General features: G+C 42.9%; 1 protein-coding gene across 4 annotated transcripts in view; it reads right to left on the minus strand.

The window, feature by feature from the left end:
- scn5lab (sodium channel, voltage gated, type V-like, alpha b) overlaps window positions 1-27530 on the minus strand; it is a 113381-nt gene that overhangs the window by 11699 nt on the left and 74152 nt on the right. For all 4 annotated transcript variants that reach the window (XM_048265790.1, XM_048265789.1, XM_048265791.1 and 1 more), the window contains 5 exons: window positions 24600-25082; window positions 16025-16145; window positions 12887-13041; window positions 11346-11519; window positions 8021-8143 (listed from right to left, as the gene is read on the minus strand). In XM_048265790.1, coding sequence (XP_048121747.1) covers window positions 8021-8143; window positions 11346-11519; window positions 12887-13041; window positions 16025-16145; window positions 24600-25082 — 1056 coding nt within the window. The remainder of the gene's footprint in view (window positions 1-8020; window positions 8144-11345; window positions 11520-12886; window positions 13042-16024; window positions 16146-24599; window positions 25083-27530) is intronic.

Consider the following 27530-nt stretch of genomic DNA (forward strand, 5'->3'; position numbering starts at 1 on the left):
GATTTGTTAAGATTCAAATCCTATTCAGTCAGAAATTCAACTTTTTCAGCGTTTCAGCTGATGATAAGTCTGGATTTCTGATAATCCTCATAGAACTAAGTTTAAGTCAAAGCTCTGGGGTTTAACAAAGTGCTGAGATGGACTTGTGTATTAGTTGATTTAATGGAGCTTGCAGATAGCCATGAGGCTCATCAGACTGAAGTGGCTGTCAGAAAGAAATCTGCCACACAGTCGCCACCCTAAGAATGACACAGCACTTTCCCTCCCATGTGAGTCCACTGCATGTGGTGGACAGAGGAGAGAGGCCACTCCTAAAGCGGCGCGACGCATAATCGCATTTGCCAGATTTATGGCCTCAGAGGGGGAAGTCGGTGCACCTCAGCCTCAAATTTACAGAGCATGCAAATCTAATGGGAAGAACTCCGCTGCACTCTTTTGGCTGCTGAGGGACATGGCTGAAAGATTACAGAGGGTTTTTATTCCCCCATCTAATTTAACAAGTGCTTTTGTTGTATGGAATTTAGAAATGTCTTTGTCATGACAGTGAGATGTGGTTGTTATGTACCGTAACACTGGTTGAAGGTAAATAAGAAAAATCACTGAAAAGATCAGATGATTATCATTAAATGTGTCTTAAAGTGATAACATTTTCTGTTAATACTGAAAGGAAATATTACATGTTATTAGTTTTTAGTTGAAGAATTTGAAATAAAATACATGACATACAAAATATTTACTTAGCAAATGTAGTGTACTTGTACTTGAGGTGTATATAATACTGCTAATGACATGCATGATATTCCGCACTGTAATAAAAAACATTCAGATTGAAAGGTATAGTGTCATTGGTGCTTTGACGGCTAGAAAGTTGGAAATCTTATACTGCAGCATCTAGGCTGAAAGCACTTCCTAGAATGTAGAGTATGCGGTATGTCCAATCAAGACTTGGGTGAGGATTAAATGGATCAAATTTCATTAAATTATGACAGGACAGAGAGAATGTCACAGTGCGGAGAGAATTAAGCTATGTGAGACACATGTGGCTTTTGTGTGCTTATCTTGTTGCCATCAAATCCAAAAGAATGTTTGGCGAAGAATTAGTGAGAAAATTAGCATATGAATTACAGTTTTTCACAATTGCTGAAACACATTCCACCCTTTTCTCAAAACTGTAAACGCAAACCTCAATTTTCAAACAACATTCGAAAAAATCTAGCCTGAAGTAGCCATACTCAATTCTATACAGAATTTGAGTCTGATAGTGCATGATTGGGATGTGATTATATGGGGCGTGTTTGAAAAATGCCTCTGCGTTCAAATTGGATAGATCTAACCAATCAGAACAATGAAATAGCCTACCGTGAATCCTGTCAAGCCAAAACATCCTTCTTCTCTACAAATGCCTTAGTCGCTGTTTTCCTACAATTATTTACAGCTACTGCACTGTAAATATCTTGTACAATGTAACGTGTCGAGTAATTACACATGCAGCTTGTGTGAGTGTAGACACTAGACTGGTTTATTCACGTTACCCGCTTCACCATACAGGGGTCACCACCTAGTGACGTTAACATCAACACTGATATTTAAAGTGATAGTGCCACAACTCTACATCCCCTTTCTTCCAGATGAGATGTAAATAAACTTAACACAGCCCACACAACACATTTCATAACCTGGGGCCCATTGCACAAAACTAGGATAAGAGATTAAGCCGGGATATCTTGGTTATCCTGGCTCAATTTATCTGTGATCCGGTTGCACAAAAGCGGATAGGGGGCAGCAGGATATGTTATGGATAAGTCACCATGACGATTTACTCTGTGGAGCTAGCCTGCTCCAGACCAGGCTAAGTTCCAGGATCTATTTCTTTTTTCTATTTCATCCCTTATCTCAGTCAGCAGTCACCACAAACGGAAACCAATAGTTATTCCACTGCCCACTACACATTGTTATCCCATATAACTAGACCCACTGTCATTATTTAAACGTTTGTGATCATTAATTAACTTTTACATACTCGCCATTCCCGACCTGTCATGTGACAATGTGACGTCACGGGAGCACCGTAACTATTTCACGCGTGGTGGTCGCGACACTAGTTGCAATATTCTCCTAAACAGAGGTGTTGCTGTTTGTTGCTGTTGTGAAAAGGCTATCACTACCTACTTTACACCGTAGAAGAAGCAATGAAGCTGCTCTAGTTGCCATGGTGAATCAGTGAATCTGTGATCGGTGGCGGGGTCTACTTGAGGGAGCAGTGAGCGCGCAGTTATCCAGGATAGGTTTCACCTGGCTTGATGAATCCGTGTCTGCTCATCCTGGCTTGGTCTTTGTGCAACCACTTAAACCTGTACGCTCTTGTTTTGGATTCATTGAGCGCAGCTCAGTAACTTATCCCGGATGTCTTAATTCTGCTTTTGTGCAACAGGCCCCTGAGCTGTAGGCATCGCATAACAAAACCGGAACAAAAACACATACTGAAATGATCTGTCCAGGACACCTACCACAGAACAAAAGGTGACACACAACATTAATAGTAGGGTGCATTATGAGCAAACAAAGTTAGTTCAGTTAACAAAGAAACACATAGTTATCATTTCCACATTTTGATTTTAGTTTAGTTTTTCAGCCTAGTACTGACATAGTCCTGATAACGCTGATTGGGTTGGCTAACTGCCTGCTCGAGTCACCACCAAATGTCTCTCAGATGAGTCAGCAGTATTGACCACTGGTGTGATACTAGGAGGTGTAGGTGGTGGGTTGGCGTTTTGGGCAGTCTCTCTATCAGGTACTGGTGAGGTGGACCTCAGTGGCACGTCTTCCTCAGAGCTTGCCGTTGGGTTTTCATCAACCCAAAGGAGATGTCGCCTGTTTCTGATATATCTCTTTCCTTGTGATGTTATTACGTAGCTATTAGGCTGCTGAGCTGGGCCTTCCACTCTTGCCTCTTGATCAAAACCACGTTCAGTCTGCACTCTGACTGTTTGACCTGGTCTTAGTGCAGAGAGGCGGTGAGCACTGCGGTCTTGATACACTTTCCCCCTCATTCTGTGTTTGGAGATGGTAGCAGCCACGTTGACTTGGATAGCAGGCCTGAGCATGTCTGTGGTTGCTGGCAGGAAGGTCCTGGTCTGCCTGGATATGAGGCACTGAGCAGAGGAAGGGAGTCCATCACGGAGAATGTTGCGAGTGTGGAGAATGGCTGCTTGGATGTCTGTACCATCACGGTGGCACTTCTCCAGCAGGTGCTTAGCGGATCTTACTGCACGCTCAGCAAGACCATTAGATTGTGGGTAATAAAGACTGCTGCGGATGTGTTTAAAGTCCCATGCTTGTGAAAAGTCTGCAAAGTCCCTTCCAGTGAACTGGGTCCCATTGTCAGTCATGAGGGTGTGGGGCACACCATGTGTAGCAAAGTGTCGCTTCAGCTTCGTAATGACCGTGTTGCTGATCATTTTGGGGAGGTAGTCCAGCTCGAACCACCCTGAGTAAAAGTCCACCAGGACTAGATGCATTTTGGCACGCCACTCAAATATATCGGCTGCAGTAAATGACCATGGTAGTTCAGGGATGTCATGGAGGTGCATTGGTTCCTTTGTGTGGTGTGCTGTCAAAGCGTTGCATGCAGCACAACGAGACACCTCTTCGATATCTTCGACACCAAGGGCAGTCATTCGGTCCAGCTCCGCCTTAACCTTATCTTTCATGGCAATAGGGATCCTGCGGGGACCACATATTGTGGGGGCAACAGTGTCAACTAGTCTCATATGATATATCACAGGCAATTTACCTATGACACCGGTGTCAAAAAGGTCTTTGTACTCCAGTATTTCTGGAGCTTTTTGTTGCAGTATGTGGATGTCAGGTCCGAGATGTATGAGACCAATAGCAATATTGTCTTGTAGTCCCAGTATGGGTTTTACATCCCTATTGACCACATGAAACTTTAACTGTCCCTGTGTACAATGCAGTGTTACAGTGCCATCAGTTTTGATTGACCTCCATAAGCCACTAGATTGACCTTTTCATTTGGATCCACATGCACTGTGTGGTCAACTGCATGCAGCAGTTTTCTGGGCAGTACATTACATTTGGCACCAGTGTCCACTTTTACCTTCAGTTGTCCATTTCCGTTCTTCATTGTGAACGTGGCGAAGATTTCCCCCTCCTGTGCGGGTGTGAGTATTGTGTCACAGTAAAAATTATCAACCACCTGATTGTCTGGTTCAATGGTCAATTTGTTTACTCTACCCATTTTTCTACTTCTGTATGGAGTGGGGGCTTTGGGGCGAGCTGTGGCCTGCGCTGGTGCAGAGCGACAACACCTAGCAAAGTTTTCCACAGTTATTGCATATCTTATCAGGTGAGTGTCAGAGTGTGGCCATTACAATTGCCACAGCGAGCCTTCTGAATTGAGCACACTTCAGCTTCCTTATGAAGTTCCTTAGAGCTTTTCTCTGACTGTTCATGGAGCATGCTAATGCTAACTGCCAGTTCAAGGGTGAGATTCTTTTCACGTAATGGTTGTTTGCGGAGGGTGTCGCTCTGTATCCCACAGACGATACGGTCCCTGATCAATTCATCACGGAGCGCGCCAAAATCACATTTCTTCGCCAGTGCCACACATACTGTAGGGCTAGGGCTTCGCCAGGAGCCACACATACTGTAGGGCTAGGCTACTGTTATGTTGTTGACTGCCGTACTACTGCCGAGGACTATTATGAGTTCTGTCCATCATTTGGTGGTAGGTAAAATTACTGCAATAAAATTATGCTTATTTAATGCTTTCCCCAAATCACTTTTCACAATTTTTTTTCAAGAGTAATATTATCGGTTATCGTATCGGTATCGGCCACAACAAACCAGTAAATATCGGTTATCGTTATCGGCCCTAAAATTCCATATCGGTGCATCTCTACTTAAAACGCTTCAGCTGTAACGTTATTTGATGTCAAAGTGGCGCCAAATTGAATGGGGTTCAATGGAATGGCTAGGTGGAACTGGTCTACTATTTAGCCTCAGATCTGCCATAGTGTCTACGCTCTCCGAACGTTCGCCTGCCCTCTTGGTTTATTCATGTTACTCGCTTCCCCATACAGGGGTCTAAATGTCTAGCTTGTCTAGTGACTAGGCACAGTTGCTCATCTTTCCATCATTATATAAGCCCCCCAATGAATTTGGTGGTCACAGACAACTTGGTGGTGAGTCCCTGATTTTACACTTTTTAAAGTTGGTAAAATAGGGAAGGCCTGTCCTACCCATGAGAGGGGTATTGGTTGTGTATACACAGATTTCCTACCTGATCGTGATAGAGGTAGAGGGTTTTCCTACCTGTAGTAGAGGTAGAGGGTTTTTATACCTGTGATGGAGGTAGAGGGTTTTCCTGCCTAAGGCTGAGGCGGAAGAGTGCACTATTTCCTGCCAGTGATAGTGGTAGTGGCTTTACTGCCTATGCTTAGGTAGTAGTTTTGGTTATGCGCAAAATAGGCCTGAGAACATTGGGTATCTGGGCTCATTGGGCTCTGAATGCAACAGCACAGCCTACTCAGCCAACTCTCTTTTTATTATTTTATAGTTTTTTTTTAATGATACATAAGACAATGAAAAGTGCAAGAAAAGTGCATGGTGCAGGAGTATCAGATCAGTTCATTTCAGAGAGAGTTTCTAACCCATGGGTAGAGGACATCATGGACTATGTGAAGAGCCATCTAGTTGCTTGGAGTACGGCAGCTCTAAAGGAACTGAACAATACGCTGAAAACTATGAAAGGCTTGAAGGAAGAACATGGATGTGGCCGTGGGGCTAACCAGAGGAGAAGGTCACTTAGCACGTCACTGTGACAAGGAAAATCAGAAACAGTATTGGGATCACCCTTCACAGCAGCGCTCTCAAACTCTTGTCTGGTCTCAAAGTTGAATAGGACATGGAGGTCTAAACAGGGGACCTTGTGGTGATACTTCTGATGTACCACTTGAACTGTTTTCCTCAACTCGCTCTGAATGCAACAGCACAGCCTACACAGCCAACTCTCTTTTTATTATTTTATATATTTTTTTAAAAATTATTTTATATTTATATTTTTCTTTTTTGAACGATACAGAAGCAGATGTTAGTATGAAAGGAAAGGAGGATAGTTGTAAGTTTACGACAATGAAAAGTGCAAGAAAAGTGCATGGTGCAGGAGTATCAGATCAGTTCATATCAGAGAGAGTTTCTAACCCATGGGTAGTTAAATATAAAGAACATGTAGTAAAACACCATTTCTCCTCAGCAGTGAACTGGACTAGGACTTAAAGGTTGTTTCAATGATGGCGGGGTAATGTCACTTCTGTTGACATTCAAACAAAACAGAGAGCTAGTTCGCTAAACCCTCCCCCTCCCTCCCGTGCAATTGAAACTCTCCTGAACGCGCATCTTGGCGGTTATTGGGTTGGAACACTTTATTTTGCCTTTGAGTGGTTGGCAACACTTGTTGTTAGCAATTGTTTTTTTGGGCAGATCTCAGAGCCTAGGCTGCCTACAGAGACGATTTTTTTGACGACCTGCTAATGGGGCGGGCCGCTAGTGGATCATTAGGAAAGATTAGATGAATGTGATAATTTATGTTTGGGCCTTTTTTTTTTTAAGTATATATTTTTGATCTTTTTATGTCTTTAATGATAGGACAGTGGAGAGTGACAGGAAGCAAATGGGAGAGAGAGCAGGGGTGGGATCCGGAAAGGACCACGGGGCGGGAATCGAACCCAGGTCGCCGGTGTATGGTGCAGGTGCCCCAGTAGCGCCACAGCTGGGGCCATGTTTGGACCTTTTTTGGGCCTGCAGTTGCTGATACAACCTTTAATGTGTAAATTATATCTTATAATTTCACTCACACATAGTAGATAGTTGGTTTAAAGGGACCATTAGCTTTGTTTTGCCAGATAACATATTAGACCAGCATGGATACAAATGCAAACAACCTAGTATAGTATTAACTTCTCCATTCTCAGTCCAGGAAGATAAGGAAACTCCAGAGTGCTTGCATTTTGTGATGAAATCTTTTCATGAGACCCTGGATCCGGAATACTTGGAAAAATGGTACCAAGTAGGACATACAGTTAAGACTGTTGAAATAGCCAGTGTAATTACAAGTAAAGCTACTCTGCAGATAGTAGACCTGTCACCAGGTGTGTTTTGCATTTTCAATAGAAGTGTTTTCCCAATGATTATGAGATTTCATTTTTGAACAAAGTGTCTAATGTAAGAAACAGTATGGTGTGTTCTGCAATAAGTGTGTTATAGAAATACAAACAAAGGGCAAAGCAGAAAATGTGTTTAAGGTGTGGTTACTCTGTGTTTAAGGTGTGGTTACTCTGTTTTTAAGGTGTGGTTACTCTGTTTTTAAGGTGTGGTTACTCTGTGTTTAAGGTGTGGTTACTCTGTTTTTAAGGTGTGCTTACTCTGTGTTTAAGGTGTGGTTACAAGAAGTTTAGGTTGTGAGGCCATTTTTAGTGTGTAAGCAATGGGCAAAAATTGTAACTTATGACATCTGTGCTTTTTTGTGTTTATTTTTTGCCACTTGTGGTTACCATTATACATCACAAGTGCATCACAGGGCAAAATGTGTTTTATTGCATGAAAATGTGTTTAGAGATTTGCAAAAAGAGTCAATGAGATCTGCAAATGGTGTTTTACTAGTTGAAAACTGTTTATGGTTTTGACAAAAAAGTGATTGATTCAATAAATGTGTTCAGGCAACTGAGCATTTGGTTCATAGAATGGGGTTTAGTGGTTTAGCAATTGTGAAAAACTGTAAGTGGTAATGATCTTAACATGGGATTCAAAATCAGCTTGGTCCAATCCCTGTGAGATCCGAGAAATTTAAAGCTGCTTCTAAAATGTTAATGTTTAAATTCTTATATTTTTTTTTTTTGGCGAAATATAGCAAGCAACATTAAACAGACATAGAGATCAAGAATGAGTTGAAGAATAGATAGAGGAGAGAATGGTAGTGAGCCACAGAAAGAGAAAGTCTTACCCTCATGCCTTCAAATCTGGACAGTGCTCTCAGTGGCCTGAGAGCCCTTAGAGTCCTAAGTGATTTGATGGCGGCAAAGTCAGAGTAGCCAAAAGCATTGGCTATGAGGCTTACTAAAGACACCTACAGGGAGGGACACAAACAGGGGACGGGGGTGGGGGGCAGAAAATAGAGACGCAACATTAGGGAACTTCCCAAAGCGATCAGAAGCAGGCTCACTTCATTTCCTGTGAAGAGGGGAGGAAAAAAGGTTGGTGATTAGAGTGGGGAGAGTCACCAGGCCATCTTGCCTCCTTTTTCACATGGCTGTGAGGGAGAAGAGGGGGGGGTCTGCTGAATTATGAGAACGCAGAGAAATGTGAATTGATCCTCCAGAGAATGATTTTTCACTCCTGTTGAAAGCACAATTGATTGTTAATGAGCCGAAGTTTGGGGAAGGAAAATACAGTTATTTCACTCCGTCTCAACCTGCTGAAGGTCAGACAGAACTGAAGGTGAACACATATAACCTTTCCCAGTCACATGGTGCCGATGCACTCATCAGTTAGGGCCTTACCCTAATGCCAGCAAAGTGGGACACTGCTCGCAGCGGCCGCAGTGCCCGGAGCGTCCTGAGGACTCGCAAGGTGCCAACTTGGTCATAACCTACAGAACCCGCCAAGAGCCCAATCACTGAAATCTGTGTGGAGCAAATTAGAGTGTGTTCAGTTATGCCACTACTGATCATAAAGATTTGTTTTTATTTCTACAGTGCTGTCAGGAGAAGCTTGTATACATTCTATGGCTGTAAAACCTCCTCTATTCTGTGAATGCTACAAATAGGATAAACACTTAGAAATACCCTTTTACTGTTTACTTTTACCATGAGATACAGTAGGCCTACTCTAATAATCAGTATTGGTTCTGCCATTACAAATGAATCAGAGAAGAAAAGCATTAACTAAATCTGCAATGAGATAAATCAGGTGCTTGGGTGGCACAGCAGAATGAGTGTGATCACTCTAGAAAGCTCCGAGTTCAGATTCTGACAGGTTGTTCGGGGCATTCACACAAGCACAAATTGATTTCACATTGTTTTTAGGGGGAAACGAGTCCCACACCGAGATCGAACCAGCAAACTCAGGCGTGGGAAGTGGGCATGGACATGTCCTCAGGCATCAAAAAGAGTAAGATGTACACTCAATTACTCTCACCCCTGTACTCTCTCTCAGACTGGGTTTCTGGCTTCAATGTAACTAGGGTTGTTATTTTTTTTTTTCATTTTACTGTATCTTTTTCTGCTATATACTGTATATTGTAGCGTGATGCCTTTGAGTTAATTTGCCTCACTTGGAAATAGTACATCTTGCAATATTACTTTAGCACATGTGCTGATGATGATCCTAAAGCAAAATATTTTGTAGCCCTGCGTGTAACCTTCATTGTGAGAGGTCCAGTCTCCCACTACAACCCATTGGTCCTAATGCCTTTTACTGGAACAATAGTTCAAAACATAATGGTTAAACAGGGACGATGGGAAGAGGATCAAACAAAAATATAACAGTGTTGTGCACAAAAAATATCTACACAAAAACCCAGTTCAATCAAGCAAACTCAACAAGTTAGACTGATGAATACCTGCCCAACAGCCCTTTCCCAACTTTGTCCACTTCCTTTTATACCTATCAGGGCATATTAGTATCAGACAACATGTCAGAATTTGCTTCACCTAGAATTACTGCTTGAACAGCTATGAGCTGATAAGCCTGTCCTCTGTGGTTATGAAACGGTCTGAGCATTACATTTTCTTCTTTAAAAACACAGACTATTCCCTGATGTTTACATGCAAAGCCAACAGGTCAACAAGAATGCACTCAACCTGTCGCTCCACCTGACATGACAAATGAAGCTTCTCATACTACACAAGAAATATTTGTGAGTGGAAATTATTTTGCTGTTTGCTATAGACAATTTCCCAATTCTAACATTCACGACCCACTTTATTTAATGATAATGTTAAGTTTAGCTCATTAAGGTCACCATGTCTTTTTCTTCAAAACAAGGCAATGATTATTATGTTCTCTGAGCACTACAGATTCTTTTTTTAGTAAACAATGCAACATGCTTGGCTTCTCAAAACTAAAGAAAGGGACTGTGCTTTCCTGACAAATATGTAAGTAGTGGATCATCTTTGGTGCCTCTGAAACTGTAAACATATATCTCTACCTCTGTATAAACGTACAGTAACAAACTACACCCTAAATATTTATAGCATAAGATGTCCAACTTTGCTAAAAACACTTATTACTCATCTTCAATGGAGCTCAGTTTGTTTTTCGAAGTTTAAGTTCACATGGGTTTTTAATTAACATCTTAATGAATAGTGGTAACTGTGCAGGGATGCAAGCTCAGTCTGTCCACGAGGGAATGCAAAACCCAAACACTTATGGCTTGTTAATCATTTTGACCATGACAATCAGACCACATTACGATAAATGCGGTGAAGATAAAACCCCTTATCATGCTCCTTTGGGAAGGAAAGGACTTATAAACCTTTCTACTGTACCCATAACATACTTTCACAACACTTAAGCAAGGCTGTTCCAAAGTTTTGGCTTATAAAAGCCCACATGCTTTCCATCTCTTCTCTTTAACTTCCATTAACAGTGTCCACTATAGAGGATATTATTGTCAGCTACACCCAGACACATTTTACCCTTAAGAGCAAAGTGGTAACGAATCAGAAGTTTGGAATAGTTCAGCACTAATGTACATCTCCATTTTGTAAACAGCATGCTGTCTGCACGTTTGACATTAACACGATAAAATGATAATAATGTTCAAAGGGAGATGTTTGAAAGGCAGGCTGATCATAGCAAAGCTTCTGTTGACATCCACTCTGCTCTCCCTACGACTGGCCTGCATCTTTTCTGTAGCTCTAACATCTCCATTGAGGAAGCACACACTAATTGGTTTATCTTCTGCCCAAAGAATTTCACCCCTCACAGTATTGCTGATTTAATGCATAGGCACTCTCAGGAACTCAGATCACATGTTTCCCCTCAAGACAATGGCATGGTTTGCAACAAAAAAAGGAAAGAAGAAAATTGGCAAATTTGTGACATATGCATAAAGGCCTTTTGGGTATTGCACAATATCTAGATCATACCACAGCATGGAGAGCTCCATGTATATTCTATATTATGTCAACATCTAGAGCATATAGCACAAATAAATAGTGTGCTCTTTCAAAGATACACAAAGGTAAAGGGCATTTTTTGAAGTACTATGAACAATGTAATGTAATTCAATCCCATCTCAAAAAGTACAATAGATGCATACTTACATCCACAATGAGGAAATCCAACCAACACCAGTAGTTGGTAAAGTACTTCTTAAAGCCATAAGCAGTCCACTTCAGTACCATCTCCAAGATGAAGATGTATGTAAAAATATTGTCGGCATACTGAAGCACGACTTTGATCACCTTTCTTTGCTCTATGTAAATGTCTTCAAATGCCTGTTAGAGAACAAAATAAAAGTAAGTTAGAAATGTAGCCTATGTGTATAATTACATGTGAGCACTGTATACATACTGGTAGATCAAACCATAATTACACGTCTATTTCAAAACCGACACAGTGAATCCCACTTGAAAGTGTTAAAATAGTTATTTCACCCTCTATCTTAAGTAATCTATTAAAAATCATAGAGCAAAAGCCATCATGTTTTTTAAAAAAAACACACATTATGATTCTGCTCTCTCTGTGCTAAATCACATCTGGACTGTCTCATCCTGTGGCCCAAACATCATGTCAAGCCCTCTCAGGGCTTACAGTAAAATGTGCTATTGAAACCATGTATTTTTAAATGGTTGACCACACCACGCTCCTGATGGCACCACCACCAAACCCACTGCTAATTAGTATTGCAGCTGTAAGGGTTTGACCAGCCGTTGACCTGGCTCCTCAGCTGAGGCTCTGGTGGCACAGGGCGGCCCGCACACAGATGCTCCAGAGTGCCAGCGCTCTGGGTTGTTAACCCTTAAGTGAGCGCCTTCAAGTTGTCCTTGACCTCGCACTTTTGCCCAGCTGGCAAAAATGTCCTGTTTTTTTGGTGGCTTGTTTGTTTTCAGCATTGAGCCAGATCAGCCTTATGTTGTAAAGAGCATTCGTTTGAAGAGATGTGTTGGTAAATGCCACCAAATGTCATCTTGGATACAGCAAGCCTGCCACACAGCATCCCAGACAAACTAGTGGCGCTGACCTTTGTTTCTCCTAACAAAAGGGCTGTCATGTATTCCTGGGAGGACTGGGCGATGCCAGCGTCAGGCAAAGACTCATCAAGTTTGACAGCTCAACCTTAAGTTTAGTCTGTCATCTTTTAGTGGAAAAGTAATACTTCCTATTAATATTTCATGTTGTGATTTATAACACAACAGGGAATTCTGATCAAATTGTATACAGATTCTATTGGTTATTCTATAATATTGTTATACACAAAATGTAGATATTGCAGCAGTAAATCCGTCCAATTTATGAAGGGTTAAAGGATTTGTAATCAAGAAGGTCTATCACAGTGGCTATCCCACTCCATCCCTAACAGCCCCTGGCATCTGCTCTATCTGATTAATGTCTTCTGAAAACTGTGCTTTTGCTTCCGTGAGACAGCTCTCCCACAGAGTGCCCCAGTGATAGAAGTTAACCCATCAGCAGGCTGCCCAGAACCTCCAGCCAAGGGAGAATTACTGTTTTATGCCAGCTGATCTGGGGCCTGTTTCTATACATCTGGTGAAAATATATTCATATGCAAAAACCAGCCCAAGAGGAGTTAACTTCAAGTCATTACCTGGATTAGCTCCTATATGGCCCAGTAAAAACTACTCACCAGAGCACCACTGCTCAGCAGGATCATGAAGATGATGAACGACTCAAACCAGCTGTGCTCGACAATCTGAAAGCAAGTCTTCCTCAGTGTCCACCACACCTGACCAAGCCCGTCTGTCGTGTTGATGTCACAGCATTGGAAGTGACGAACACACACTAGGAGAGGAACGACAGAGAGTTACAGGGAGAGCCAAACAGAGAGCAACTCCTCTTTTTTTGCCTTGTCTATGATATAATAAAAACAAAAAAAGTATTCCCTTCCCCCTCTTCTGTTCCCCCTCCACAACTGAAATGTGGCACCTCATGCTGCTATGATTCAGACTGGCAAGAAGCCCATGTTTGATTCCTCTCACTTTAGTGGGTGCTACACAGCATAATCCAGCCCCATCTCCAGCACCCCGTATCAGTGACAGTAAAGACTGTACCCCTTAGAACAATGGGTCGCTGAGACCAAATCACATTTGAGCCCTCTGCAGTCGTCAACGTGTCTCCATTACAGGCAACTGAGCCCTGCCCAAATTAAGTTATTGTCTGTAAATTTAATAATGGCATTATGGTAACAGGCTACATGCAACTCAATTTGTAATGACACCCCAGCTCTTTCTTGAAAGCCAGGGATGTGTTAGCACCCAGGCATCTCGATTTGTCAGGCAATTAACTGCCATCAATGGGAAATCAAAAGCCATCCATGAGCATGACAAAGTAGGCGAGATATGGGGGTACTCAGAACCACTAAGGAAATGGGTGAGCTCTTTTGGTCTAGGCCAGAAGTGATTTACCACTTACACTGTAGATGTGTTTAGGGTTGGAACATACCAAGCCCTGAAACACACTCACAGTGCATAGCTATTACTGCTCTCTGGTCTGATTCTCGCAAGCAATTGATCAGTGATGTTGATAAACTACTTTCCAGCAGAAAGTGAGATATTGACTCCCATCATGCTGTGGAATGTCCTCCTCTTAAGAATAGTTAATGGCGTGTCTGTATAACTTACTTGAACTGCAGCTTGTTCAGGATACAGCCTTCTGTTTAGAGTGGCTCTACTTTTTTGTTAGGCGTCCAATTGTCTTCAGACATGAGACAGTATTGCTGGCTTGAAAGAACAGATTGCACGCAAGCCCAGGATGGCGCTCTCTCTATTGCGTAATATTCCTCCTCCCCCTTGACAGATGTTGGTCAGTTCATTGTCTCTTTTGCTCTTTATCCTAAAACAACTCTTCCTCCAGCAGTGTAATTATATGCTCCAAACAGTAGATGTTCTCATTAATTAGCAAAGGATCATCCCCTTCTCGCTGCACCAGTTATTTTTGTTTGCTTGAGTTCTTGTTAATACGGTTCCACAACCCTAGTTTGCAGTAGATTCCTGATGCACCATGAGTTTTTCTCCTCTCATCTCACCTTATATTTTCTCTCTCCTGTTATCGCTGAGGGTCAAACATATCAAGACTGCATCACTAGAAAGCTAGAGCCCTATTACCACAACAGAGACACATCCTGTCTAATAGATTTCCATACATTACACATCTTTGAGGACAGTTATTTGGACATTTATGTACTGAGGTGTGGGCAAAGGGCTCTGTGATGGTGTTTGACTATCTATTCTGCTTCCATCATGTGAGCAGGAGCCTTTTATAGGAAGCACACTTTTCTCACCCATTTCCCTTAAATCCATTTTCTCTCAGGCTGAGAAACACAAGCTGACACTCTGACTCACATCCCTGAAATTCACCACAATGGCTTAGACACCGCTGGCCCACAGGCCCTGACCAGCTAAGGCTGAGGCTGCATGCAGCGGTATCCATCCCTGATATCTTCCAGGAAATGCAGGCTGCTATGGCAGAACCCGGTTTCATTGTCAGCTAATAGATAGACACTCTCTGTATCATATGATGGGCAAATCATATTTACTTTTTGTTTGTCTGAGACAAGCCTAATATGATAAGAGCTAATCTACAGTAGCTTTTGTGGTTGAAACCTGACACTGTATTGTTCTTTATTGCTTTTCATTTTAGAGTGGATGAAGTATTTTTATTTCAATTAGGCGTTATTTCAACTAAATAAAAACAAAAGCTTCATGAGAACCTATAAACAACAGTGAATTTGCCTTCAAAAATGAAATACTTCAATAAGGCACCAAGGTTTTCATAATTTTGCTGAATGTGTGCATGGACATGTCAAACATATTCTTTACAGTATAACAGGCCTGTCAAAGGCCTGTCAAAGAAAGTGGATTATGGCTTCCTGTTTTAATGGCAGTCTTTGATTGGGTCAGCATGTTTGTGTACCTCGACTTCGATTGGGGGGTCGATTAGTTCTACAAAATTGAATATAGAGAGTAAGTCATCATCACATTAACAAGGCCCATTTCGTCCCTGACATGCTTTTTCAAATGTTTGCTGACACAGGACATTCAATTTAATGCCCCATTGCCCTTTCAAATGTCAGTTAATTGTTTAATGTTTTATATTAAATTGCCTTCCCTTGGAGTACAGAGCTAGCAATAAGAGCAGAGTACTGAGGTTGGGGATGTAAGCTCATAGATCCAAACAATGAGCTATAAAAGTGTGAGTTGTCTAAAGCAGTTTCTTCATTTATTTTTTTCAATAATAGACCTTATCTAAAATATTTATGGCATTAATATAATTTTATGTAGAGATAAGATCCATGTTGTTTTATAATTGTTTCAGTTTGTTCAGGATTTTAGACTGTAAAAACATTCTTTACCAGAGGTTAATACCCAGTACATATCTGTCTTGGAAAATCTATTCTGTTTGTATATTTTTTCCTCTTTCAATAACTTAATTACTTATGTATATTACTTAAATTCTCATAACAATAACAATTCCACATGAAAAAAAAAATCAAAAAACAAAATTGAATGTCCGCACACTTGCTCCCGTTTTGCTTTTTCTTTAATTTCACCAAGTGAACGTTTTCGAGCTACACGCTAATAGCTCGAAAACGTTCACTTGGTGAAATTAAAGAAAAAGCAAAACGGGAGCAAGTGTGCGGACATTCAATTTTGTTTTTTGATTGTCTAACCCTTTTGTCCTGCACCTGCATTTTGGATGTGCGCACCTCTACCTTAGCTACATGAAAAAGAAAACAAATTATGTTTTTTGCCTTCTCAAAACTTACCATCAGGGAAGCAGTTGTCAGGGTCCATGGCCTCTTCGGCCATCTCCGAGTACTCATCCTCTTCCTCACCCGGCTTCCTGAGGTCCACTGTGCTGCCTTCTGACAGGCTGATGTCATCCTTCTGCAAGGTGAATAAATACATACAAAATGGCAAGTAAGTGGTTAGTGTCAGTGCACTGTGTCTCTGAGCTTTAACTGTTCCCCACTTGCTTCTTTGTACATTTATTTGCATACATAGAGCATATTAAGTCAATTTAATCTGAATGCTGCTTGTACTGATCTTTTTATTTATGTGTAAATGTTCTGAATGTATAAATATCACATCTGCATTTATTTACAAATAGTGTGCAAAATTTAAATGGATGAAAAGCCCTCCTCTTCTCAGTGTTGGTGTGTCAGGGTCCGTGTCAGAGGAAGCATCGGTCTGGGGTGGTGGAACACATGGGGTGAACCTGCCTGAGAACCTCCTGCTTTCTGTCCCTCACTATGCCCTCTTCCCTTTATCCATCAGGAGTCCGGCATCACAGTGAAAGGGCCAGCAAAGATGCGAAGATGCCGACCCTTTCACTGTGATGTGGATATCCCGTGAAACCTAATGCCCCTTGGCGAATGTACACAGAGATACTCATGTCACGCACGCACACACAAATGCGCACACACACACACAAACACACACACACACACACAAATACCACAGATCTCAGCACTGCCCCATGTAGACTTTCTACACCCCTCAGTAATGGTCACCATGCTTATTTTGAGGATCTTATACAGACACAAAATGTACATTAATTTATCCACATTTTGTTTTCAGCGTTTAAAAATAACCAGCATAGGTCTGGCAACCACAAAAAGCTAAAGGGAACTTGGCAGAGAGCTATGTGCAGATGGGACTGATAAAAGAATGGTGATTTTTTAGAAATGATGTGAGTCGGCCTGACATGGGGTTGCTGTGTCTCGGCTTGCACACAGTCAGGTAAATGTGGAGTGGCAATGATGGTCTACCGTGAAGGAGACACACAAGCTGAAGTCCTGCAAAGTATGACTCAGTAGAACCGAATTAGGTCAGGAAGGGAGGAAGGAAAAAAGCATCAACTTCCAGTTTCTTTTCATTCTACTCTAAAGTAGGTACTACACACTGGTGATTTCTTATGGAGATATCATGGGGAGTAGTAGACATATCTGACTGGTAGGAATATGCAAATATACTGTTACAGGGTGCAAACAAAGATGTAAAAACACACCATTTGGTAAAGATGAGGTGTTTAGGAGCTCATAATTGGTTGAGTTCTGATGCCAAGCTCTCCAAAAAGTTCCTAACCCAAATAAAAATCACAAACCCCACCGTTCTCTTTCCATTTGCACCTGTCTGAGACCCCAGCAACAGAAAGCTGCCTCTTTCTCGTCTGTGAGGAGGCCTGCTGTGCTCGCTCAATACGGTCTCAACGTGGGCATGTCCTGTGTCCTGTCCACCCCCCAGAGCCACTGTCCCTCAGCACGCTGCCGTAGGGGGGGCCGTGAGTGAACTCCACACCTCTCCTGCTCTCACCTGTCCGTCTGCACCACCACACAGGTTCCACTCCACACACAATAAATAAGCGCCCTCAACCAGTCAACCTTTACTCCAGTTACACTCGCGTGTGGCACAGGCTTTTCTGTGTGTGTGTGTGTGGGGGTCGGTTTTCATTCTATCTTGCCAAACAGGAATGAAGAATGAAGAACAAACAGCATTCAATAAAGAATATATTACATACATTAGTGTGAGACGAGAGGATGACACTTTAATAGGACTGGTCGAGAGGTGCGGTATACCTTATAGCCAGGGTTTGTAAAAACCACCTGGCATCCAGCACAAAACATTCACATCCTGTATGGCAGGATTCTGACGGCCCATTAGCGTCTGTGAGGCCACGTCCGTCTTGCACGAATCCCCCCTCCCACACACCATGCATTTTATGGCCCATACTTGTTGGCAGGTCTTACATGTGAGGAATCCATGCCCGAAGCCTGGTAGAGTTGCATTCTGAGGCCACTGACCACCACAAAAGGGGTATTAATAGCACTCCTGTGGGGATGGTGGCACAAAATGGCATTCGCCATCCAAACACCATGAAATTTGAGCCCCCGAGCCACATGTATTGTTGGACAGGCCACTGGGTAGGCGATCCGCCATGTGGGATTAGGCTACACGCACTTAGTTTGGAGGATGGGGGGGCATTTCAGAGGTAAGCGGAGAATTAAAATGGCTTCAAATGATATAAGTTCATGACAAAAAAATCCCTCTGCTAGTGTTACTCCTACTGTCACCTTGCAGAAATGTCTCTAAGAATCACCTGTCAGTCAATGCAGATGCCTCAACAGACATCAGAGGAAAACAAGTTAACGTTGAGGAGTGAGCTACTCAGCAACAGATCGGATTCCCTGAAGTGCTGGTGGATGTCGATGCAAATCTATTCACCGTTCTTATCTTATGTCAATAGGTCATAATCAAATCACACTGAAAAGCGATCCAGATATTTATGGCCTTTGCAAAGCCATCTAATACGTTTGCTTAAAATAAAGTAGGCATGTTTCCAGTCAGCCCATGCTCAGTGTATGACACAAACTTGTTTTCCATTTGTTTATTTAATGGCCTGAGCTCTTATCTATGTGGTGTTCATGGCTCTAAGCTCAACTGAATCACATTGTGTCATTGTCCTGACTGATGAACTTGAGCTGCCCTTCTTGAAACACCGGCCGACTTCTAACAGCCCACAAAGGTTTTATGCTTTTTACAAATACTTGCTAAGAAATACAATTACAAGCGCAATAATGTTCATACATGGTTATATTAATAGCAGTGATGCTATATTAACTGTTAGTGATGCTAACAGTTGAGATGAAAAAAGAATGCTGGTTGCTGCTACTTCACTGCATTAAATTTCCATTTTTCAAAAAGAATATCTATCTTCATAACCAAACAGTATCTCCAGGTGTCACAGTGCTCAGTGACCCTTTTTAAGGAGCTCTGATTCTGCCCGTGGGCGAGATGACAGTGTTTGGGGAGTTTGGGGCTGCCTCTGCCCTGACTTTGTCCACTGACTGGTCAGCAGGCAGATTGTGTGGAGGGCAGGCAGAGTACTTCCCTCTGCTGGATTCACCTCGGGACTCTTGTTAACGAGATAAGCCCAGCTGGTGTGTGACTCATCAGAGGTCTCTCCCTTAAACAACATGAATTTATTAGTACAGTCTGTCGTTTCACAACTTCAACATACGTACCCACAGGCTGTATTTAACATAGATGATTCCAGAAGACCAGCAGTATAGCTGGTTATAATCCAGAAAGGGGCATATTCCCTATGTTTGCCTGAAAGTCTGTGGTGGTATTACATTAAAAAAATTCTATTTGAACATAGTAACATTTCTATAGAACATACTGTAAGTAAACACATTACAATTTTCTTAGGAAGAGTGTGTTCATGAAATGATATATGAAAACTAACAGCAAAATCTCCAAACAGATCCACACATAAGGGATAAGAATCTTACCTTAAAGAATCATATGTCTGTGTTATTTGATGATGAAATACATAACTCATGTGTACTGTATGTTCCTTTTAATGTGAGCCTCTCCTAAATATCTAAATGCAAATTAATATAATGTTAATGTTACTTCAGTGATGCTGAGCTGATCTTTTTTTTATTAAGGGAATTTATCTCTGAGTGAAAACAAGCTACAATAGAAAGGAAAGAATAACAGTCTCACTTGCCTGTCTTAATTGAATCTGTCCTATTCTGATTTGGAAATCATTAAAACGGTTTCCCCTGACTGCCAGTTTCCATGAATGCACTCAGCTGTTCTGAGAGGACCTGCAGCAGCATGAGCGACTGACTCCTCTCGCTGCACTGAAGACGTTCCCCACTGCGGGATGATGACCCAGCTGCTTCCGAGGGGCCACCGGGAACCGCGAGCCCTAGGGCGGCCTGCCACGTAAACACACACGTCCCCAGTCCCCATATGGTTCCCTTCTCTCTTTCAGCGACAGTAATGCAAACAAGGCACCATTCAATATCACATTAGAGCGGGCGTTAGAACAGGCGTGAGGGAGCTCTATCACTCAGCCGTGTACACGCTGCGCCTGGGGGAACCAGCAGTGATTCATGGCTGTGTTCGCAACCTCCCCTCATTTGCACCCGGGGTGATGGATCTGCATGGTAGTTGGGAAGTGACAGATCTGCGTGTGAGAAGACTACGGGGACGGAGCACAGTTATCCATAAAGCTTATGGTTTCAGTCATCTCCCCTATCCGCCATCTACAGACATGTCCAACCATTAACATAAACATGGGAGCCAGTCCTCCGCATCCAATCACACGTGAGTAGTGAGCAACTTACTGGTGTTTCATGTGTAAAGGGGGTACAATCTCTGTGTCAAGGCAGCACTATTGCCAATATAATAGCAGATGTATGGAAACATAAAATTGGAGGCCCAATTGAGTTGGAGATATTAGCAGGTCCAGCTGTGGTGTTCATGCCTGTTGATTAGGAGTGGAGAGAGTGCGTGGGGGGTGGTGCAGGGTGTGTGTGTGTGTGGGGGGGCTGCATCTCATCTGCATGTCTCCCTCCTCCCCCGCTCTGCTCGGCAGATTCAGTTCAGGTGCGATCCAGCGAGTGCCACAGCTCCTGCGCCGGCGGCCATGCTTTGACATTAAGGTGTTGTGAAAAGGATAAGGCTGTCTGCTTCAGTGGGCTCCACCAAGCTGAGCACAGGCCCAGCCCTCACCGCCCCGCTCAAAAAAAAAAAAAAAAAAAACTCCCAGAAAAACACATCCGACTTTTGGAAGTCAGGGCTATTTTCAGAGTCAGAAGCATCTGAGCAATGTTTAACTTTTGCCTCTTAATCTCGACAATGGCAATTACTTTACAATACAATATTACAATACTCCGCTGTATGTCAGATGATACTGTAGAAGTGTGCCAAAACAGCAGTGACTAGTTGTTCTGTTCTGTCCAACTGACTCTGGGTTATGTGGGCCCATAAAGCCTGTGACATATGGTCTGTCTCGACATATGCTGTGTGTTAAATAACAAACTGCAAACTGGCGCCTGAGGTCACTGTGTGTGTCGTGCTCTCAGTCATGCCACTCTCTAGAGGGAGGGAGAGGAGAAAGAGAGTGAGGGGGGAGGGGGTGCAGGTCTGGCACTGGAAAGTGATGTACAGCTGTTAAAATAGTTTTGTAGCATTTTGCACATTAGTCCATGGGCTTCACCAGGTTCACACCGCAGGAGGGGGACACAGGTACACATAATAATAGAAAGAACTGAGAGAGAGAGAGAGAGAGAGAGAGAGGGAGCAGGAAGGGACAGGTGCCGTGGAAGATAAAAGAGGCAGCGAGAGAGAGAGCAGTAGAGGGAGGTGAGCAGGTCCATGAAAAGATAAAAAGGAGGAAAGAGAGAGGAGGCTGACCAGGTGTATTGTATGATTAAAGGAGGGGAACAAATGTCATTCACCCCTCAAAACTCGACTTATCACAGGTGGGAACAACAAATAACATCCCTTAATCCAGCAGTACACTCTGATTACATATACACATACTGTATACTCTATGTTATTTCAAAGCAACATCACATATGACTTGTTTGTGACTTTTGTAAGGAGTGTGTGTACTGAGAACACATTTTACTTGTGTAGTTTGATATGCGTTATGGTTACATGACAGCGAATCATGCCGTAGAGATAGATCCATCCTCTCAGGCTTCAGGGTATGTTTTTAAAGCAGTACAATGGCACTCACTGCTAAAGATTCTAATCTATGTGTTTACATGCTCCCGAGTATTCAGACCGGCATTGAAGTCTGTTGAAGTGTTCTCACCCCAAGGACCCCTGTGCGTGAGTGTGTGTGTGTGCGTGTGTCTGTGCGTGCGTGCATGTATGTGTGTGTGTGTGTGTGTGAGTGTGTGTGTGTGTGTTGTGTGTGTGTGTGTGTGTGTGTGTGTGTGTGTGTGTTTAGATGTGTGTGTGTTGCTAAGGCAGTGACCCAGTGGAGGACTAGCAGACCAGGGGTCTTGCCTATCTTGTTTTGTTTTGTTGTTGTACACAGTAGCTCTTCCTCCAGCCTGCCCAACGTGACAATTATGAAAGAGGGAGGACCTCGGAGGGGCCATCCCGTTGCACAACCAGGCCACATGGGGATCTCACATGAGGAGACAGACAGGTCCTCCCCAACCTCCCCCTACAGCCACCGACGCCACAGCCCAAAGACACAGCCCCACAGTTTGCGGGGAGTCAGGACCTCCAGGATCCTTGCTTGTGTGATAAGCTGGGCGTTATGACACTAGATGAGCGGCAGACTGTTGTATTTGAAAGATCAGACTGTTCGTTGTGTCTTTCATTTGGTTGGGGATTTTCATTCTGCTGTATTTCTGGTTATACCTGAATTCAGAGAAACACATAACCTTTACAGAGGATTGCGGGGGGGGGGGTCACACACGGCTGCTATGCAGGCAGACACACTGTAGCCTTGAGCAGCTAATTCTGTGGGAAATTTAGAGATGCTAGATGAGGAAAATTCTGTTGCAAAAATGGTCGGATAAATCTTTGTTTGGGGAAGATTTAGACATGACATCCATTTTGGGTTGTGAGGGGTGTGTGCATGTGTGATGTGTGTCTCTGTGTGTATGTGTGTATGCGTGTGTGTGTGTGTGTGTGTGTGGGGGGGGGGGGGGGATCGGCTTGAAGCGAAAAAGGCTCTGGAGAAAGTAGGGGAGGAAAAAAACAGGGGAGAAAATAGCCTTTCTGTGTGGGTGTACGGCCTTTCAATTCATGTGGAGAGAAAGCTCCAGCCTGCCTGATAGCCAGTTATTAGCCTCTCTGGCCGGGGGTGGAGAGAGCCCTCCACTGAGAAAGAGGGAGGGAGAAAGTGAGTGAGTGAAGAGAGCCAGTACAAGTAAGCGAGAGAGAGAGAGAGAGAGAGAAAGAGAGAATACAAGACAGAGGGAGAGAGACAGAGAGAGAGCACACAAGAGACAGAGAGAGAGAGAGAGAGAGAGAGAGAGAGATTCAGAGAGGGAAAAGAGAGTCACCCATTCACCACAGATCTGTGCAGAGGCAAAAGATCTCTGGTTTCTTGGTGGCTTGAAAATGTCACATTCTGTTATACTGAATAAGGGAATTGAGTTCAAGCAACTTAAAGTGGGGTAATGATGGAGACAGACTCCACAACAGGGGACTAAAATCCTAATCGGCATTTCCTACCCTTCACATCCGGCTAGACATGAGTGGATATTCAATAAATATACTGAATTACTGTCATGTCACTTATCTGTATATGTGTACACTTAGTGCAGCGTACACAGAACTGCCTACAGTAAGTCTTCAAATAGTTCCATCTAAATATTCCTGCATACTGTAATCTACTGTACTATCATACAGCATACAGCACATACTGAAAAGTGCAATTTGTCAATAACTCCTTTAAAGTCACTTCAAATCATAAAATCAATTTCATAATTTCCTACAGCACATGAACTCACCATGACTATTGTGTCCCATGCTTTGTTATGAGAGGCAGGGGAGGATTATATGGCAAGTCCATGCTTTCCCCTTTGTCTGTCTCAGATGTAATCAGGGTAACTATGTTAACACAGACAACAAAGAGCAGCGATCCTATTTCACAAGCACTTTATTATCTCACAAAGAACACGCTGACAAAAGAGCCCAAAGTCAAATCAAAGAGCAGCCATTTACTAGCCCGGTGTGCCTACAGTACAGGGAGCGTTTGTCTTTTTTGGTGATGGACAGGAAATGTGCTCCACATATATGCATTCTGACAATGGAAATCTACAGAACAACAGGACACAAAGGCAGCTGATGTTTGGCATTCTATGGCAAAAGCATTCTAATTATGGTTATTTTTACAGGCTTTGTTTGTGCTGGAATCAAATTTTATTTCATCAAGCTGCAAAATTGGTGGAAATGTAGAATAAAATGGACACTTTTCACTAATTATTTATTTAAGTATGCATGTTCATGTGCATTTTTACACATAGTATTCTTAATAATTTAATATCTCTCTCATAATCAACAGTTTTGCATACTAAAGGAATAATATTGTAGCCTAGCTAAAGTTAGAACCAGTAGATCAACTTTAATTCAGTTCCTCCTGCCTTCTTATTTGAATATTTCCATTTCTGTTTTTAAACAGAGATGAAAAGTGTATCTACCTGGATATAGCAGAAATCTATAAGGAATTTGCCTCTGCTGTGTGAATTTAAATGAAAGTCAGAACATTGAAATAAGCGCATTTCCCCCTTCCTGTTTTTTTGCTCTATCTATTTTTTCCCTTCTCTACTCTCCATCAGTTCATCATTATGTCTCTAATGCACCCCAGTTTAGAAGGCTAACAACATAGTTGGCTGGTAGCTGCCAATGGCTAATTGGAGTTCAGCAGCACAAGATATTTGTGATTCAGAAAAGTAATACGGAGAGCCATAATGCAATGGACATATCTCTCTAATGGATAACAGAGGAATCCTGCACCTGACTTCCCCTATTTAGACGGCTGCCAGGCTCACACACAACACACTCTTCACTCACCTGCTTCGTCTCCTCGACCTCTTCCTCCTCCGAGCTCTCGCTCTGCTCCTCCTCCTCTTCCTCCTCCTCCGGGAAGTCCACATCGGACTCGCCGGGAGCGATGGGCACACTGATGGTCAGGTTGGGGTTGGTCATGTAGCTGTCACCGTCGCCCCCAGCCCCGCCGCCGCTCACCGTGGAGGCGTAGCGCTCGCCGTTGCGGCCGATGACGGCAGCGGCGGCGCCGTTGCCCTCGGCGCGGCACTGTGCCTGCTGGCTGAGGCGTTTGAGCTTGAGCATGGCCTTGGCCTCCTTGGCCTTCTGTCGCCGTCGCTTGAAATTGCCGTTGAAGAAGTCGCAGATGGCGCGGCGGAGCCAGCCCATGCCGCGTTGGATGCGGGCGATGGCGATCTGCAGGTTGTTCATCTCGCCGTCCTCGTCGGGAGCCGACAGGTTGTCAGCGCTGAACGAGCTGAGCAACAAGGCCAGGAAAAGATTCAGGACCTAAAGGCCAGTGAAAGAGAGAGAGAGAGAGTGGATAGAGAGAGAAAGAGACAGACAGTGAGAGAGAGAGAAATGTATGTGTAAAGCATTCATTCAATCCGAGGGACTTTTTAAATGAAACTCCAAAACCCTTCAAATCCCTGGGGGGAAGTTCAAATCTTGGACTGGAAACATTTTGCAATGTACTGAATCCTTTGAAATTGGAGAGAAAGGGGCACTTTTGCTCTGATTACTGGACATACACCAGCTATGCAATATAAACAGCAGGTGTGACTGAAGGGGCACTTTAAATGTCATCCCAGTGACCCCCACACATGAGGTCAATGGACTAATGCTCAGAATCAGAAATCAACTCTGAATTTCAAGTGGCTATAACTTTTAACACCAAGGCTATACCACACCTACACTAGTGCTTGAATCTTTACACCAGATGGACGAGAAAGACGTTGTATTTATTTTTCTTACGACTACCAATGCAGGGGTTAAAACATTAGAGCACGTTGACCTCAGAAGGTTAGCAAACAAATTACTGTAACAATTGTTGTTACAGTAATTAATGTAACAATAACAATTTGTTCTCTTCCCTTCATAACCTAGGGTCAGAGCAGCATATTATGCATGCATGCAGCATGTAATGGTTGTTATTTAGTGGAGGAAAATTTTGTCAATTAGCTGTTGCTGTTCTAGGAAAGAAAACTAAGACAGAGAGACACATACGTGCTTAATTAAAGAGCTAATTTTCCTCGAAAGTAAATGCAGGTGCCTTATCAAATATCCGTAGGCTCTAGAATCGTTGTCATGGCAACACATTGTTTCAGTCACCTGTGCCACCTGGTCAACAAAAGGGACCCCTTATTATATGGCGTCATGCCAAGTCATATTGTCCAGCCCTTTTGTACCACCTTATCAACTTTGCCAAGTCACCATGTGGATAGATGAGTGCTGCGGCCATCTCGTGTGTCTCAGGGGGAGAGAAGGCAGCCCAAGGTGGACATAATGCAGCACATTTATGGAGAGTGATCAATAACAAAGACTGCTGGGGAACAGGGCTTGGAAAATGGGGATGGAGTTCAACTTGTCAGCGCTCTGAATTTGGTCGTGTTTGTTGGCAGGGACAGCATCCGTCGTAAAGAATATTTGTCAGCGTATAGAGCAAATGAATGATACAGCCCAAACAAATAACAGTCAGGGACAGAGTGGAAAGTAGGATTACCTGAAAACAATGTCAACAACCTGACATGGAATGCTTAATCAGAATATTTAAGAAATTAAAAATTCAGAAAGATTTTAAGAAGTGTTTTTTTTTTATTTCTAATCCAAAGCTAAAATATAATTCTACAAATTATATTGATTGATATTGAATTATATTGAAATTAACTGATTAAATCAAAGTGAGTTTTCTCATGACATATCTTGGCATTAATGTAGCATCCATGAGGTGTGAAAGAGGTGTCCACTAGGATTAAGATGTTAGTTTATTTTAGGATGTTGATGAATGGACAGATGTCCCAACCAGCGCCACTGATGAGCCCTCGGCACTGACCACACAACGCCATAACACCATGGGGACCCATCTGTCAAACAAGCAGCGGCCGCACAACCACATACATCCCATCTACATACAGAGAGCGCACACACACACATGCATGCTCACACAGGCAAACAGTAAACACACCTCTTGTATGCTAGCCAGTCACAGCAAGCCTTGTCTGTGATACAGACATGTCTATGTTCACTGTATTCTGCTCTATCAGGCAAATTACATACAGTAGATACAGCTAGAAAACTTAAAGTATTTTTTTTTTACAAAGGTGGAACGTGGGGAAGCTAAAGCACACATTCATCTGTCATCAAGTCATCTACACAGAATCAGATAGGCTAGGCGTTAAAGACTGACATCTCCACTTCCTTTTTCATTACACAGGAAGGGGTAACCATATTCTGTCCCTTTTTTGCATTTGCTTATTAGCAGTTTCATGGCTCTTTGAAATATCACACACTGACACTGCCCTCCCAAAGCTACGTGCACATGCTCTTTCCAATGAATAACAAACAGCACCAGTGTAAGGGTTTCATGTCTGTCATTGTAAACTACTGACCCTCTGCATTCAGGACTCTGGGAGGTCCTGACAGCGAGACATGGCGATTGGGTGCCTGTGCGTCAGGACAGAGATGATTGGTTGTGTTTTGCAGGCTGGCACTAACATAACTGAGTTACTTGGATAAACCTTGGCAGGTGTCTGACCCTGAACCACTCTCAGGGGCTTTGCGGAGATTGATGTATGGTGAAGCAGTTTGTCCTGTCACCTAACACTAATCTTTTACTTTTAGACAAGAGGCACAGAGAAGCTGCTAAAATGTCATCAATTATTAATCTGGCTATGTAAAAAAAAATCATCACCAAAATGATATGAATAATTAAGACAGTAGGTTAACTTGTGTCCTTTT

This window comes from Alosa alosa, chromosome 16 (genome assembly GCF_017589495.1).
Source record: "Alosa alosa isolate M-15738 ecotype Scorff River chromosome 16, AALO_Geno_1.1, whole genome shotgun sequence".
Lineage (NCBI taxonomy): Eukaryota > Metazoa > Chordata > Actinopteri > Clupeiformes > Clupeidae > Alosa > Alosa alosa.